Consider the following 18,274-nt stretch of genomic DNA (forward strand, 5'->3'; position numbering starts at 1 on the left):
GCCACCTACGCTGTGGCACTACACAATATCACAAAAATTACTGGCACAGATTGACTGACCTATATTTCTAATGGACTTTCAGTTACTACAACAAACACAGGTTGAATTTGAAGACTTGAAATCAATGCACACATAGGATTTCATAGCACATTAACAAGTAGGAAATTTGAAACAACCCCCACTGATTGCTTGGGTTATCACAATGCTCTTCTCTCCCAGCAACACCCACCCACAGACATCAGTTATATATGACCCCTTAATTTAAAGTCCAGGTACAGGGAGTGGGAATACAGTAGGAACATCGTTTTGACTTTTTATTAGAAAGGCAGGGTTTGGGAAATAAACACAATGGGAAAATAGTTTTGGGCTTTTTTATTTGAAATCCATAGTTTGGGGAAGGTACTTAATGGGAAATTAGGTTTGCACATTCTACATCCACTTGAATGGCAGAGTGTTAGGATTACTGATTTTGGGATTATGGACACCCCCTTCTGTACAGAAATCAGGGGTTTCACAGAAAAATAGTAACCCAAGTACTTATTCTCTATACCGGCTCTAACACACTGGGCATGAACTTTGTTAGTTTCAAACTCTAAAAACACTCATGGTGTGATTTTCTATATGGGAATTCATTGATTTAACTTAAATTCAATGCACTAAGGGTCTACACAGTTCACCCGCCCCACAATTTAATGGAAAGGATTAAGGCAGGCAGTTCCCAACACAATTCAATTAAAATAGATAAGGAGGTTTTCTATGGGGGAATTAATTTGAGTTATATTTAATAAAATGTGCCAAGGGTCTACCCAGTTCCCCCCCTCCCGCTCTGCGAGATGGATATTAAGGCTGGCAGATTACCCCCCCACACTTTTGTTGGCATTTGGATGAATCTACTTACATGGGAGGCATTGGTTATGTGGCATTCAGGGAAACAGCAGGGCTCCTCTGAGGACTGCACAGATCTGGTCAAAGGCTTCAGTCATGGATAGTCCACAGCATCCAGTCCTCCTCTGGCTGCTGAAATGGCAGGTACAGCTAGCTTCTAGATTTCCCAGTCTCTGTCTCCCATGCAATGTTTAAGGCCTTGGTAGCTCTCTGTGTCTCTCTGCTAGTTGTTCCTCGCAAGAGTCCAGAAGTAGACTACTTACAGGAATAGAGTGGCAGAGTCCAGCCCTCAAAGCCCCTCTCAGATTGAAAACTGATCTCTTTTAGGACTGGGTGACACTCCATTATTAGCATAATTCCCGCGATACGGATTGGCTAGCCCTCTCCCTCCCCCAATACGACCACTGCCTGCTAAATGGGCAAGGAGTAGGGAGATGTGGATGATGGAGGCTGAGGGAGGAGAAAAATTCATCATCCCAAAATGACAAGTGGGTTTAACTTTTCAGTGTTCCTAAAAAATCTCACAACATGGCAGCTATCTTAAATTTTCCGATAACTGCGGGCACATATATATATATATATATATTTGAGTTCTATATTTTATGGCGAGTCGGAAAAAACGAATGTTATTTCGGCACGCCCTTCCAGGGAGGTCCGACTTTTTTTTTTTATTTGCTCCTGAGCCAAAATAGTTAAAACTCCAACACTTCAAGATTCAAACATTAATTTCCCACTCTATCACCACACCAAATTTCTATTTCCTTGGAATTATGAGAAGGCTAGATTCATAATTTTCTTCATAACTCAAATTGTATACATCACACCGAATTCATATTTACATGGTGCCGACTGGCATCTTATCCCCTTTAATATTAGTCCGGGATGAGCTCGCTGGGACACACAATGCTCTTTTTTATTAAGAAAAGGTGGCCCAATGTTAATCTGTGGCACTGCATCACATGGGAGTTCATGGTTTCATATGTAGCCCCCACCTTTTTTCTTTTCATTTCTATTCTGTGACCTGACACAAACATCGCTTTATCAGCAGGGACTATTTCTACAGCATTTGAAGACTTGTTAGTGGCTCTGAAGGCCATTTCTTGAGGTCGAGTTAGCCCTAAAAAGGTCATTTCTGTTGGCCACTAATGCACAGTTAATGGGGAGGCCTGACCTTAAAAGGTCATTTCTGCTGGCCAGCTTATCTACCCCTCCACAATTCCGATCAAATTATTTATATTTCTTTTGCATTTAACTGAAACCCAGGCCTGTTTTCTTCTAGAGGGCCCCAGGCCTTAAGGTGGTAGTTTCATTTCAGTGGAAAGACACAAGCTGCATCCATACTTCTGAAAATACAGCATTTAAATCGACAAGATGTGTTTACATGTAACATTTAGCATTGCATCTGGGCATGTTGTTTATAATACAATATTTCTTTACATACTGTTTGGACAGATATAAGTTCACTTTTGGTATTATTCATACATATGCCACAGTTACATAGAAACCAGTGTTCATTTTTACACAAAACCAAATAGGCCTTTCCCTTTAAAGGTTGTCATTTTATATGATGAAAATATGTATTTTTATTATGAACAAATGCAAATTTCTTGGCTTCACTTTGGATTTCTGGATTACCGTCTTGTGCTGTATAGAAGTCAATGTCCCATGCTGCTATCCGTCTGTTTAAGTTGAAATTGTAACTGTTCACATTTTAGGAAAAAAAACATTTCCAGCCACACATGTCTTTTCCCATTCATTGGGCACATACAGCAGTTTTAAGCTCTCAGGTAGACTCCCTTGGTTCCATGTCTTAAAATTGCAGCAAAAAATGGCCGTGAATACAAAATATTGCGGCAAAAATGCTGTGGTTTTGCCGCCACAATCATGTAAAGGATGCGGGGGACACCCCCGCAAACCCCGGACCCATTATACTATTTAAGAGGGGTGGGGGACAAACCCGCTCCCTTAAATGGTATAATGGGGTACACCTTTACCAGGTCAAACTACGGCATCTTTGCTGCGATTTCTTTTACCGGCAACATTTTTGCCATGATTTTATTACCCGATACCACTCCCTTTCACTTGATCGCCTGTCCATTTTAATACAGTGGAAGGAGGCCCATTTCTTTCATTTCACTAGGCCTTATGTCGGAAATCACTGTTTTGTACTGGCTTTTATATTTCCGTGGGACTCTACATTGGCTGGCTTCACTCTCACAATAGGGGCCTAGCATGGCCTCTCAGTCCCTGTCACTCTGGGGCTGTATTTTAACCCCACAGTGTTAGCAAAGCACATGAAACCTAACCCCAAAGTACTACAGCATGCAAAGTGCTGGCCACCACCTTCACTTTATAAACCCCATTGCCAAATGGAACAAATAATCTAGACATTTGACATAAATGTACATTTTTAATTGAATCGCTGCATATCTACAGTGCTTTGATCTGTGGTTTTAACTTCCAATGATGGCTACTAGGTGGGACTGTGATATGCGTGGCATGTTAAATGAAACCATTTGTTCTACTTTCACATATAAAGCTTGTAATTCATCCTAGGGTTTGGCTGAGCATAGATTTAAGATGTTCCCCCTGTGGCTTCCACCTCAAACTTCTAGCAAAACGAATTTCCAGGCAGTGAAAATATAATCCAGATGATTTCATTAAAATAAAATGTGTGCATTGCCCATTTCTCTTCAAATCATCACTATTTGGTCTATTTTCCTTCACGAAAAAAGAGGGGGCCGGGAGAGTGGGTTAACGGGGAAGTGCCCTTACTCTATGAACATGATACCACAAAATGTAGGGCAAATACCAACTGTGATTCTGATTTGGTTAAAACCAAAATACGTCTGATCTCCACAAACAGGCAAACCACCTATTTTATGGATAAAACTACTGTGGTTGAGGGCAGAATTAGTTTTTAAAAGAGACAACAGAGAGCTGCTGTGGATTTAGCCATTCGCAGAAAAAACAAGGCTGTGAGAGAGGACAGAAAGGGATAGTTAAATTTCTGAATATCCCTTCCTCCTACCCAAGTCTGTCCCTGTGTAGCGCTAGTGTATCGCCTACAAATAGGAGACAGAATAAGAAAGTAAACAATTTACTTCTAGTTGTTGTTAATAACATTCAGCCTTGTTGAAGTCATGCTCCTCAAGCACTCTCTTCCACTATGTGTCCGTATTGGAAGAGACAGATAGCCAAGTTTACACTCGGTAGTGTAGTGGTTGAGTGTATACACATCCACTGGGTTATACAATCTTTAATGACCTAGGGATTGTGTGACAACCACACAGACCGAAGTTTGAAGAGAAACACAAATAAAAACACAAATTATAAAAACTCACAAGTTGTGTTTTGAACCAACATAAAGACAATCCTCACTTCACTATGAGTTTCCCTAGATGTTATTCTTACTTATGTTATACTTATATAGAAAATTGTATTTGTATCGATAGACTGTAGCAACTACTGTCTACCGGTTTCAGCGACAGCGTGTGTGATGTGATCGCTTTCTTCAGGACAATCTTATGGTTTTCAACTAGAAGGTAGGTCTAATCAGTACATACCAATACTTGGATTTCAAGCAAATAGAGAAGGCGGGAGAGTTACTTTAACACCTCCTTAATGTGTCTTTTGGCTGGTACAGACGGGTGACACTGTGTAACAAAAACAACAATATACACATGTCACCATTTGGTTAATAACTGCCATTAATGGCTTTCGAATGAACAGTTCTATTCATACTATTCAAACTGTGAATACACAACACAAGATATGATTGGTTCTTGCCTATTATCATAATTCTCAAGCTGGTGTTAGTCTATGATCCATTTATTATTTTCCAAAGGGAAACCCCCATTTTTCATATTTGAGCCTACTGATGTTATATTTTGTAATCTATGCATGCCATTTTGTGGTGTGTTGTTCCACCGGACCATGGTATATATACGATCTATAATATATATGTATATACATCATATTGCGTTGGTGACCATTAGGGATCACCAACCTGCATGTTACAGTTGAGTTGACATGATGTTTTCATCTGTGGTCATGCGGTAAAATTCCTATGGTAAATTGTGTCCTCGGTGGTCAGAGGTGGAGTCCTAACCTGGTAAAAAGGAGCAGGAGTTAGTATGCCCCCTATCTCTGTGTCCTGGTCTTTTTACTCTCAAAATTGTAAAAACAATTGTAAAACAATGTCGGGAGCCAGATGGTAAAACAGCCCGGAGCCGAAAGGTGTGTGACGCGAGTCACTTGTTCCCGGGCCGTAATCCCTCTGCACTTGTCTTTGTTTCTGACTCGTGGATACTAGGTCTTACCTGATTGTTTCAGGTGCTGTGTGCTATAGTACGTCCGTGCACGAAAGGACATCTGCAGCGTCCGTCTGCTCGGCCCGTTGTGCAGTCCGTCACAGGTCATGTGACTGTTGCCGAACGCATCGCATTATATTATTTAGACTGAGCGTGCGTTCGTAATCTGCCGCAGCTCATGTGACAGCTGCCAGGAACAACGTCGCATTTCATTGGTTATCGTGGATGCGCGTTACCCGGAAGTCAGGCACCTCTGTTAGTCAGACACTGGTGCCTGATCACTTCGGTCTCGGCTCGCCCTGCACATATTATTGTGCCGTGGCCGTGTTGGATAATTGAAAACGGGTATGCGCAATTGCTCTCACTTGCACAAGCTGATATCATTCCTTGTCCACAAGTTGTTATATATGTCATCTTGTAGCCCAACGGTGAAATGGCTTCGTTCTGGGTCTGAAGGATGTCACTGTTTTGTAAACATCATACCTGAAAAAATGTTTTGTGGATAAAACATCCACAATTGTACATATCGATGTGGATTAGAAATGGCGGACATGGATGTGCACGTGATGTGTACATATGGGTGACTGAATTCATGTAATTTGCTGGCATATCTAGAGGACATTTAGAACGTATTGTATCTGCGCCCAGAGGTTTAGCTGATCATAGCTAAAGTTTGCCAGGGGATATTCTCATTCAGGCCTGATTGGTCTGATCTAAGGCGTAAGACCCATTTTTGCTATCTTTTTAGGAGCAAATTGGCCATGTCCCCACCTCTTCTCGGACAGGTCACTTTCTCTATCATTGTCCATGTGATTTTGTTTGCTTTATGTTTCTTTAATTTAAAGTGTTCCACCATTGGGGCATTTTCCCGTTCTGTTCTTATGCACGACTGATGCTCTTGTATGCGTTTTTTTATAGGTCCGGTGGTCATGCCTATATATTTTTTAATACATGGGCAGTTAATCATGTAAATAACGTTCGAAGTATTGCAGTTAGTCAGCGACTGTTGCCGCCATGGAGTTGTTAGACCAAGGTCCAAGGTTTGGGATCATTTTGTGAGGGAGCAAACGTTGCATTGACCGCATGGGGAGTGTCCAGATGCTGGTGTTGTCTCCCAAAGAGTGGTTTGATTGGGCACTGACTGGGTTGGCATGTAGGAATGTATGAGGTTGTCTCTCAAATTTGTCCTCTTTTAGATGGCGAAACGTGGGAAAGGGAGCTTCACTGGGCCCATGTTTAGTAATGGCCAAAGTTTCACAATTTCTCTTTTGATTTGGTTCACCTTATTGGAGTAACTGAACACTGCAGTTACTGTTTTTTCACCTATTGGGCATATTTCCTGCTGTAAAGTGATGGTTCTGGGGATGTTTCTGGCTCTTTTTCTGGCCATTTTGATGGTATTTTTGGGGTATCCCCGTTCTGATAGTTTATTTGCCAGAGTCTGTGCTTGGATGTCGTATTCTTGTAAGCTCGAGCAGTTGCGCCTATAGCGCAAAAATTGGCCAAAGGGTAAATTCTCACGTAGGCTTCTTGGATGGAAGCTTGTGTAGTCCAGTAGGGCATTACGGTCTGGGTTTCCTAAAGACTGTCGTGGTCAGTTGTCCCTCATTTGAACTAATTTCTACATCTAGGAAGTGTATCACTTCTTTTCGAAATGCAGTGTGTGAATTTCAAGAAAGGATTTCGAGAATTCAACCTGTCCAGGAATTCCAAGAAAGATGTTTTCGTCCCTGTATAGATCGCCAAGATATCATCAAGGTATCTCGTCCACAGGGATACCTGTGATCTATAGGGGTTGGTTGGTGTGTAGATGTTTAGCTCTTCAAATTCCGCTAAGTAGAGATTAGCGAGGGATGCCGCAAATGTAGCCCCCATGGCGGTCCCTGAACATTGTTGGTAAAAGGTCTGTTTATGTAGGAAGAAGTTTCGAGTTAGTGCTAGTTCGGCCATCTGCATAATTGTTTCTATTGGTACTGCCGTTGGGGGCTCCAATTCTCGTACTTTTTCCACAATTTGCAATGTGGCTGTTTGTGGAATGTTGGTATATAATGCTTCGATGTCTAGTGTCACCAGAAATTGAGTTGCTGGATCAAAAGTGACCTCATGCAGCATGTTCAAGACGCTCATTGTATCTTTCAAGTGGGAGCGCATCTTTGGGATTTCTGGTCTTAGAAAGAAATCGACAAATTGTGATAAAGGTTCCAAGATGGATTCAACCCCTGCTACGATAGGTCTTCCCGGCGGGGGTGTTGTGCCCTTGTGCACTTTTGGTAGCGCATAAAATACCGGTAATTCTGGGAATCTGGGAGTGAGAAATGCCGCCTCTTTGGCACTGATGTGTTCCTCACAGGCTGATTCTTCCACTATGTTTGCAAAGTCCCTTCGTAAGGTGTGGCTGGGATCCTCTTTTAGGGCTTTGTAATGGTTCCGGTTCTCCAGGAGTTTGGTTACCATTAGGTCATAGTCACATGAGTTCATTCTGTCCTCAACCACAGTAGTTTTATCCATAAAACAGGTGGTTTACCTGTTTGTGGAGATCAGACGTGTTTTGGTTTTAACCAAATCAAAATCACAGTTTGTATTTGCCCTACATTTTGTGGTATCCTATTTTCCTCCACAACAAGCTTATTATTTGGCATAATATGTGAAAAGTCCCCCATCATCACGTGTATGGCCCTTAAACTGTATCATGCGAAAAGACGTTGGCCTATATCCTGGTCACCCACTACTTTGGCATCCAACCTCTAGTCTTAAAATTAAGGTTCCAAATTATTCAGGAACAGGCTTCACAAAATCAGGAGGCAGCACCCTCTACCTGGCTCCCTTTCCGACCTAGAAATATACGACACATGTCCACTTAGGTCTTATCTAATATGTGAATTTCGGTCGAATAACTGGTATCACCCGGGCGCTGGTTCATTGAAGTAATGACTCTTTGTATGGTTGTATACAGATTTTACAAAGAATTGGAGCAGTCATGTCGCTTTATATCCGTTGGTGAGTTATTAATACACTCAACCGACACGTGTTTCTACCCAATATTGGTCTTCTTCAAAGCTGTGGGCAAGTGGGCAGCTGCATCAAGATGGGCAGTCACCCTGCATTATCTAGTACGTGCCCTACTATTGTCAGGCAATGCCTTCAAGACGCCGCCATTTCTTGGGTCGGCATTAATTGCAGTAGTTTCTGGCTTAACGCTTCTTGGCGCTTGTCATTTTCTCAGGCTTTATACCAAATGATCAAAACTTCTCACAACAAATGTTCCAGCAACAGCACTAAGTGCCATTGTCATATTTCTGTGTTCTGGGTAGTGTTTTGAGGAAATGGCGGTAGGCTTTCAGGAACTTGTCTGTCAGTACCTCAAAGGGAGCCCCCCATTGTAAGTGCTTTGACTAAGCCTGGCTGTCATAGCCTTTGTCAATGCTGCCTATACAGTCACCTATTTCATGTACGCCTTTAAAAGTAGAATTGCAAGTGGAGCACATGGTGACAAGTCTATGTGAAGGTCCAAATACATGTTACTAGAGTGGCTGCGCCATAGCCAGCGTTTGTCCACACAACTCAAATATTTATTTAATTTATGAAGCGGTTTTGACAAGGAACTCTGCATAATTACAAAAGGAATGGTAACAGAAATTCATGAGTAAGACAGTACACGCAAAATGGTGTAACATGCTTAGATAAGAGGGAGTAGTAACTAGATGAGTTTTGAGAGCAGATCAGAAAGAGGCAAGAGTAGAGGTAAAGAGTAGGGGAGTGTGTTCCATAGTTTGGGGTGAGAAAGGAGAATTAGTGAAATCTTGATTGGACACAAGGAGGTTGAGGGCCATCCGAAAGAAAGAGATTGGGGTGGAAGAGAACTACGAGGTGGGTACAAAGGAACAAGAGAATAAAGATGATTAGGGGCAAGTCAATTACCACATTTAACGACAATGCACACATAGTGAAACCGATGGTAGATAAGGATAAATATTGCAACGGATAGGAAACAAAAATAACAGATGAATAGCAAGACAGTAAGAGAGTTAGGACAGAATTACGAGTTTGGCGGTAGCAGTAAAACAGTGGCTATTTGGATATAGCACCTGTTTTACCACTTTGCAAAATCACAAGTTTCATTGCTGAATCTCTTACATACCATTTTCTTTTGTGTGGAGGCAATCACATCCACACAAATTCGTTACTACGTGCTGTATTACCGTATGCAGTGATAGCACAAGTGCCAAATTGTTTCCTTTGGGTCTCCAAATTGGGGAATAACAAAAGGATTAGCATGGCTGTAAATCATGCATGCCCTCCTTGTTATCGCATCAATACTGCATTTGGTTAAAGGATTAGATTTTTACAGTATTTCAAATACCAGCAAACTCTTAGAGAGCTATAGTGGCAGAAAAAGTAAGAAAATTGTGAACTTTGAGGATATTATAAATTTGGCAGAGATCAGCGCAGGAGAGGTGATGTGAGAAGAGAAAGTGAGTGAGGAATGAAAAACAAACACTAAATTAAGAACAGAAAAGGGGAGAGGGAGAAGATAAGAAGAACTATGTATTACAAAAAGGGGAGAAGCCGTGAGAGGAAGGGAATACAATAATGTCTGTCTTAGATGAATTAAGAGGAAAAGGATAATAGCATACCCGGAGCTTGATGGCTGAGAGACAGTCAGAGATAGAGAGTTGAAGGTGATCAGTGAAAGAAGATGAGGAAAGAAAGGTGTATGGATCATCAGCATATAAGGTGTGAAGGATAGAATTAGCAAAGAAAGAGAATAAGAAGGGACCAGGACTGAAACATGAACACTGTAATGTAGGGTAAGGGTACCAGACGAGTTGATAGCCTATGATCCAGAGTGGGAGTGGTTAGAAAGACAGGGATACCTAAGAAAGATCAAATTCTAGGCAGATCCACCATATTGAAAGCCAAAGATAGGTCCAAGAGATGAGGTGAGAATACAACTTGGTGTGACTAGAAGAAGTGAGAATGTTTGTAGCATGATATGATATGATAGTTTATATATAACGCTCTTAATACCCAGAGGTTTCTAAGCGCAGACCTGGGGTTTGAACCTGTGTTGCTCTGTGTCATATTGTTTCCAAGGGGAGCACAGTGCCGCTGAGCTATCCTCCATGAAGCAAAAGTATTTCAGTAGAGTGAGCATGGGGGGAAGTGGGTGGGGGGGCGAAGTCCAGCTTGTATTGGTTGGAGTAGCGAATAAGAATCAAGTTAAAGAGATAACTGAGATTAGACCGCAGGTTTAGAAAGAAAAGAATGTAAAAAATAGGGCAATAGTTTGACAGAAGTGATAGATACATTCAGGGAGTCCACAAGTGAAGGAATACAGCTGTGCCTCTTTCAATGCCTGATTATCAGAGGGAATGGCACAGGTCTTATTGCTACGGCATTGGGGTAGTAAGAGCAGTGGGCACAGAGTGGTGTTAAAGGTAGAAATCCCAGTCTCAGTGTGTCAAAGAATCTGTAAATTAAGCTGAAGAAAAAGATCAAGGGTAGAAGTTGTTTTTGCAGGAGTGTTGGAAGTAGCAGCAGAAAGGGAAGTAGTAACAGGGGGATACACAGGACTAGCCGGACTCCTAGAAGGGAGGGGAAGAGAACTGAGGAGGGAAGGAAAGATTGGAATGGAGGAGATTGTGGTGTGAAAAAGTTGACAATTCAGGGGGCGAGTGACTTTCTTTTTATTCTTGGCTGGTAGCTTGCAACTTGAAATGTGAACCACTGACCTACAGTGTTACAAACTACACACAGGTTCTCCCCTCCCCTCAAAGCTCTCCTGTGCTCCCCTTGTAGGTTTCTGTGGAGCACTAATCATACTATTTTTGTCTCTTGCTGCAGGTCTCTCTGCCTCTGCCTCTCTGGTCTCCCTGGCTTGGATGATTGGCTCCTATCAGAAGGTGCTTCGTGACTCACGAGATGACAAGATGCCCATGTCCTACACAGGTGTGCTGGTGCAGATCCTCTGGCATCTGTTCACCATTGCCGCCCGCGCCATTGCCTTCTCGCTCTTTGCCTCCGTTTTCCAGCTCTACTTTGGTATCTTCATCGTCGCCCACTGGTTCTTCATGACCTTCTGGATCATCCGCGACGAGACCGACTTCTGCATGTCCAAATGGGAGGAGATCATCTACAACATGGTGGTGGGCATCATTTACATCTTCTGCTGGTTCAACGTCAAGGAAGGGCCGACACGCTGTCGTATGACCACATATTACCTCATTGCACTCTCTGAGAATGCAGCACTCACTTTGCTCTGGTTCCAGTATCGTGAGCCCCACCACAACAGCATCTCTGACTACAGCGCACTCCTCATTGTCTGTGTGGTCACCTGCAGCTTTGCCCTAGGGGTCTTTTTCATGTGCATCTACTACTGCTTGCTGCACCCCAATGGGCCTATGTTTGGTAGCCAGACACAGGGCTCTGCCTTCCAGGAGGTGGAGGAGGTTTGCCCAGGGACTCCGGGGGAGGTGGTCACGAGCCCTCCACGCTCTCTACCTCGGACTACAGGGGGCGAGCGGGAAGGTGTGGCAGGAGACAGGGACAGCTGTATACCTGTTTTCCAGGTGCGACCCAGCCTCCCACCCACACCTGTGGCCCGCACCCTCAGGACAGAAGGGCCTGTTATCCGGATAGACTTACCCCGCAAAAAGTACCCTGCCTGGGATGCACATTTTATAGACAGGCGCCTCCGTAAAACAATTTTGGCGCTGGAATATTCTTCCCCGGCTACACCCCGTCTGCAATACCGAAGTGTGGGTGAGGCCCAAGAGGTGATGGAGTATGAGACCACAGTGTAGTGCCATTGCTGACTCCACTATCTGCTTCAGGGATACCTGAAGGGCCTCTGCTCTTGACCGCCTGTAGGGATACAGGTGGCTGGTGCTTGCCAGGGAGCGGTGCAGCCTCCTGCTGGGCACTGAGCTCCTTCAAAGATGGGCTGTCGTGTTATCTCCTTTGCATTTCGCTAGTTTCGTCTTTTGTTTGTAAGAAGGTAACTGGGGAAGATGCGGGTGGACCAGAGGGGACATGCAAAGGGCTTTGGAGTCAAGTGCAATGACTTGTCCTGGATAGGAGAGCTGGCACTACAGAGTGTATGGCTCCCCTGGAGTGCTCAGCCAAAGTACTCTCGTTGATTTTTTTTGCAGCTCTGTATCTGGATGAAGGCCAGAGACATCTTCTAAACTTACAGCAGGACCGCACTGCCACAGTAGTTAGGAAATGGCAGAATGCGTCGGTTCAGGCATGGCATTTAGGCCCCAGTAAGGGGGTGCCAATGATTATCAACAGGTCGCACTGAACGGTGCCCTTCTGATCCATTCTGGAAATATACACAAGGTTACATCCCAATATGCCCCCGGGTCATGCAGAAGGAACAGTGCTCCAGCATATCACGGTGCTATTCCAGCCTTTAACACAGAACACCGTTTGGTGCAGAGTACCGCGGTGCAAGCCGTCAGCAGGGTCCTCTACTCTGCGCCAGTGTAATTGGTGCTACATCTGAGGTCAGGCAAACAGAGGTGCCCTGCCCCCGCCCCCTCTGTACGACACATGTTCTCTCAACTTCCACTATGAAGAGGAGACACCCAATCTACTCCCTAAAGTGGTTCATACAGTCTCCACCCGAAAGAAGTGCTCTGATCAGCCTCCACCAGAGGTTCCCCTCTCGGCCTCCACCCAACAGAATTACCATGTATCGGTGCCCATTAAAGAAGTGGTGCCAACCTCAGCCTCCTTAGGAAGGAAGTGCTACTCTAAGTGCTGCATCCAGTTCCATCATGCTGAGCGTCCACCCCAGTCCACCCCACACCTGCAATACACAGGGCTGCCGCTCCACGCCTTCAGCACAAAGCAGTTAGGCTGCCAACATCCAGTGTGAAGCGAAGTCACACCCAGTTTCTATTGTAGAACATTGCTAGTGCTGCTTTGACAAACATCTTTGCAAGCCACCCATAAACCTAAATGTTGGCCCCATGTGAGGGCCTTTGGGAGATAATCCCTAATCCTAGTGACCAAGGCTCTCTCCATTCAGGCGGATGAGACCTTTTCCCACTCCAGCCATATTACAAACTCAAGACTGTTACCTGGGTGTCCCCCGTGCTTTGAGATTCTAGTACTCCATGTTTGGAACGTCTAGTCGTTTGTACTGCGTGCCCATCCATCATTTCATAACAGGGACAGCTGTGCGCTTGTTAGAGTAAAGGACAGGATCCTTCATTTCGAGTCACTCGGCCTTACGGCCAACCAGTGGTATTAGCGGTCACAACTCTGGAACAGTGTAGACTAGATTGGAAAACACACCCTACAAAACATGCCGTCACACTATCGAAGTACAGAGAAAGTCTTAGCATCCATGTTCTGGAGGGTTGCCTTAAATATATTCTAACTGTTCCACTGTCCAGCTTGTCAATAGAATCATTGTCTGAAATATCTCCACCTCTCCTCCACAACCTAAAAGGATTGCTGAGGCAACAAACCCCAATGTTTCTCCCTCAACAAGACCATATCACTCCATTATTGATTTAGGTGGTATAGAGTGTTCCCAGCTCTCACTGATATCAGCAGATTTTTCACAGCGTTATGCTGGAATGGCCCCTATTCTAAAGTTGGAATGTCTGGTAATATGAATGGATTTCGGACATTTGTGTTTGGCATGTCCCCAGCTCTTAGATTCTTGACCTCACTAATCTTAATATCTGAATTGGGAGGAACCTCCCGTAAGCCTGATATGGCAGAGCTGGTAAATATCATATGATCTGAGACAAAGTCCAAAAGGCCCCCATCAGAGCTTGGAGAGCTGCCCATTGTCAGAGTAGACTGGGACAGACAGACTGTGACCACAACCAACGCCATGCCATGCGACTGATGGAACATCATGCATGCACAATGCAAACTCGAAGGACTTAAACACCAGTAACCAACCCTGCCTTGTTACTAGGATGCTGGAGATTTGGCACCAGTCCAGTTGGGATACTGGGAAATCCCAGAAGTAGCACCACTGTCAAAGCCCATATGTATCACTAACCAAGAACATCCCATGAAGACAGACCTTAGCTCCACTGGGCAGCACAATCTCTCCAGCTGGGTATCCAGCAGGCAGGACTGTCTCTAAAGATGTGTGTAAACCAGGCATATTTTCTATGGTACTGTCCTAGGAAAGACTCCTTTCCATTATTTTGTGTCCATTAAAAGTACCAGAGAGACCGTTCTGGTCCCAAGGTGAAGTGCAAACTAATGTCCAAGCCATTTGGAAGACGCCCCTACACGTTTGTTGTCACCCTCAGTGTATGGCATGGGTGTTCGTAACCACATGACCCCCCTGGCATATTCAGCATTAAACAGATGTGTGTCTCCTGCGGTGGCAGTGAGCGTCCTCGATCTGATTTTGCATTGCAGAAACTTTTACATGGTATTTGCACTAGGGCAAAAAATTTCCAGGTACAAAAATGGCTTGAAATAATATGCACCAAAAATAAGGGGACATTTTGTCTTGATGAAAATGGTGTGCAAAATGTACCTCGAACCAGTGCAAATTTAATATGATCCCTGTTAGGTAATCGGTTTGTTGCGCAAAGGTTCACTGCTCATGCTCTATGGTTATGTTTAAGCCTTTGGGTGTTTTTTGTATGCAGTTAGGTGAAGGACACCTATTATAAAGCCTCATCAACCAACTCTCCATTATCACAGCCACCATTGACCCATGACGGAAACCCATTTTGGTTAATAGTCCATGAGAAGAAAGAATGTGTAACTATTGGCCTTCTCTGAGAACAGGAGTCACCCATTCAGAGTCAATTAGACCATTTGTGTCATGAAAGGAACCATGAAACGAGCTTGCGCTTTCAGAGAATCGGTATGAACAGTGCATCTTCCGGAAGATGAGCAAAGTCACTGGGGACCTCCAGTTTGAGGTGGTTGACCGTCACCTCCAGAGAGATAGCAAGATGAACTGATGACTCCAGGAGTTTAGCAATGTGTTATTGTTTCTTCCAAGTAGCCATAAAGTAAAGTGGTGTCTCTAGACCATCACTAATATCAACTAATACGAGTCGATAAGGTCAATTGGTCCTTCCAGAAAATAAGCTTGGCAACCTGCGCCACCAGAGAGTAAGCAAGGTCAACTGGTATATCTAGGGAATCTATAAGGACAACTGGTATGCTGGGAAGTCTTCAAGGCTATCTAGTGCCTACTGGGCCTATACATAATAATTAAGATAACGCTTCAAGATTTACAGATTACTTTATAGAATCAGCAAGGTCAAAGGGTGCTTCCAAGGAGTCAGTAAGGTCACCTAGTCCCTCCATGAAGTCAGCAAATCTGTTGGATACTCCCACAGAGTAAGCAAGGTCCACGTTTGAATCCAGGGTTTCAGCAAATTGTGTTAGTACCTTTTGGGAGTCAATAATGTCAACTGGTATTTGTATGGCATCAAAAAGCTCTGCTAGTATCTCATGGCAATCAACACTGTCATCTCGGGCCTCCAATAAGTCAGTATGCTCAACTAGGGACTTCAGGGAGTTCTCCAAGTCAATCAATGGGCCTCATTACGAGGAAGGCGGTAGGGGGTTAACAGGGCCGGTAGGCCTGCTGGCCCCGTTAACCCCCTACCGCCTCTTTACGAGGTCTCCTTGCGGGACCTGTAAAACCAGGCGTCCTTAGCGGGTCCCAGGATGCAAACAACGGGCCCGTCATTAACGGGCCCATTGTTTGCATCCTCCCCATTCCCATCGAGCCCTATGGGGGCTCAAATGAGAATGGGGAAGTACCGGGTCCAGGTTCCCTGAATGGGGAAATACCGGGCCCTCCAAGGTTGGAATGGCCCGGTATTTCCCCATTCAGGGAACCCGGACCTGGTACCCGGAATGGGGGAAGCCATGCCGCAAAATGTGGCATGGTTACCTCCAAGGTCGTAATGAGGCCCAATGTGTCCAGGCGCCTAATGTGGCCAACTGCTGCCTCAAGAGAATAAGAAGGGTCTGCAGATGCCTCCAGAAAGTTGAAAAAGTGGACAGGCACCTCCAGGAAGTCATAACGATGTACTGGTGCCGTTAGAGAGCCATTTAGGCAAACTAGTACCAGGGAGCCAGCCACCTTATCTTGCGCCTCCAGTCTGCAAGGACCACTGCTGTAGCCATTGAGTTGAAGAGGTCACCTAGTGGCTCCAGTGGACCAAGTCTTAGTTGGTGACCGTAGGGGAACAAGCACGTTTGTTAGTAACTCCAGGGAGTCAGCCATTACTACCGCCATTGAGTTAGAAAGGTCAATTATTGCCACCATAGTGTATGCAAGATCACAGATGATCCTCTCATGCAATTTCTACTAGTGTCTCTACATGGTGTCGATGAGGTGAGCTAGTGCCTCTATGGAGTCAACAAAGTTTTAATGGTGCTTCTGGTGACTATCAAAGTCCACATATGCCTCCATGGAGTTAGGGCTGTCAAGTGATGCCTGCAATGGGCCAGGGAAGCCCTGTGGTGTGTCAAGGGAGTAGGTGGGGTACACTAACGTCCAGGAGATCACTGAGGACGACCAGGCTTGCACTGAGTTGTAGAGGTGGATTTATGGTTCCAGAGAATCTACAAGGCCACCTGGTTGATTTCAAGGGTCGCAGTGGGCAGTTTGTGTGTACTAGGGATTGAGCAGAGTTGATATTAAGTGGCGATTCTAGTCTGTTTCCGCCATCAAACCCTGAACTTGATTAATTTGTATAATCTGCCTGTGCCTTCGTTTATCACCTTATACGTGGGTGCGTGTAGAATCTAGGCTGTAGTAGTATTAGGTTCTGTGTTTACACAAGCATCGGTCCACCTCAAGATGCAGAACCTTACAAGAGGCTCCTGTGTCCTAGCGCTGGGAGCATGGGAGATTGTGTAATGTGTTCTCTGTGAGGGTAGCAGCAGGTTGCGCGTTTCCAAATCTGGCTTCGATATCTTTGAACTGAATGAAGGACAATGATTAGATGGTATTTCAGAGCAGCGAAGAGGGGGGATGGTAGTTCTATTTAAACTGTAGTGCGGCACAGCACTGCTGGGGAGCTAGTGGGTGCAGTGCTGTTAGCTGGATAGTGGCTGGGGTCTCTGCTGAAATCATCTAGGTGCACAGTGCTGTCGTGAGGAGAGTTTCTGCTCTTACTGCTGTAATGGTATAACACACTGTAACACTGAGAAGTGAGTAGGTGGTGGCACGTCAAGAATTGAGTGAATTGACGCAACGTTAGGGATATTAGGACAGCTGTGGTAGGAAGACTATTGCGATCCTGAGAAGAGAGTGGATGGAGGCGCAGCTGAGAGAGTAGGTTCCCAAGCACCCGATGATAGTGGATGGCGGAGGCCATGCAGAGATGCCAGGTTAGCACCGGACTGGGGAGAAGCCACTGGGTGGAGGCACTGCTGAGAGAGTGCAGCAGTATTTTAGAGAACAGAACGGATGGAGTCACTGCTAAGGGGATATGGTAGCACTTCACTGCTGAGAAGAGGGTAGGTGGGGGCACTGCTGAGAGGATTGGGGATTTTCTAAAGGAGTGGTTGGCATTTATAACTGTGCCATAATATGAAGAACAGGCACACATTCTGAAATGGGCTCCTTGCTGGCGTATGCACGTTCTGGGTGAAAATGAAGTTCCTTGTAGTTCATTTTTTGGGAAGGGAATATTTATTTGATTTTTAAAATAAAGATTGTGCTATTACCACATGATTGAGTGGTGTCCCCGGTATAGTGTTCTACGCCATGTTGTGAGTGGGGTAACGGCAAGAATCCTGGGAAGTATGTGTGCTGCATATTTGGGCTCTCACTCTATGCACTGTACCTGGGGATGTATTTTAGGGAGAGCGGGGATTTGAACATTAAACTGGGCGTTAATGTTTCTGTTGATTGCCTCCGTTATTGAATTGATGATAACGTGCTGCATATTAATGTATCCAACATCTGCATCAAATGCCAACAGCCTCACTCCCATTCTTGAGAACCCGCCTGGCTGCTTTCCCTCCCTACCCCGACTGCCTCTTCCTTTCCATTGACAGCCTTCGCTCCATCCCTGACTGCCTGACCGCTTCACTGCTTTGTGACTGCCTCG

At 44.7% G+C, this 18,274-nt stretch overlaps 1 protein-coding gene across 1 annotated transcript in view; it reads left to right on the plus strand.

Annotated features, from left to right (window-relative positions):
* The window catches only part of XKR7 (XK related 7), a 181,287-nt gene extending 163,223 nt beyond the window's left edge, over positions 1 to 18,064 (plus strand). Inside the window, exon 3 of the mRNA XM_069651008.1 lies at positions 11,043 to 18,064. Coding sequence (XP_069507109.1) covers positions 11,043 to 12,001 — 959 coding nt within the window. The 3' untranslated portion in view covers positions 12,002 to 18,064. The remainder of the gene's footprint in view (positions 1 to 11,042) is intronic.
* Positions 18,065 to 18,274: the final 210 nt, after the last annotated feature.

This window comes from Ambystoma mexicanum, chromosome 3p, assembly GCF_040938575.1.
Source record: "Ambystoma mexicanum isolate Mex_15411 chromosome 3p, UKY_AmexF1_1, whole genome shotgun sequence".
NCBI classification, from domain to species: Eukaryota; Metazoa; Chordata; class Amphibia; order Caudata; family Ambystomatidae; genus Ambystoma; species Ambystoma mexicanum.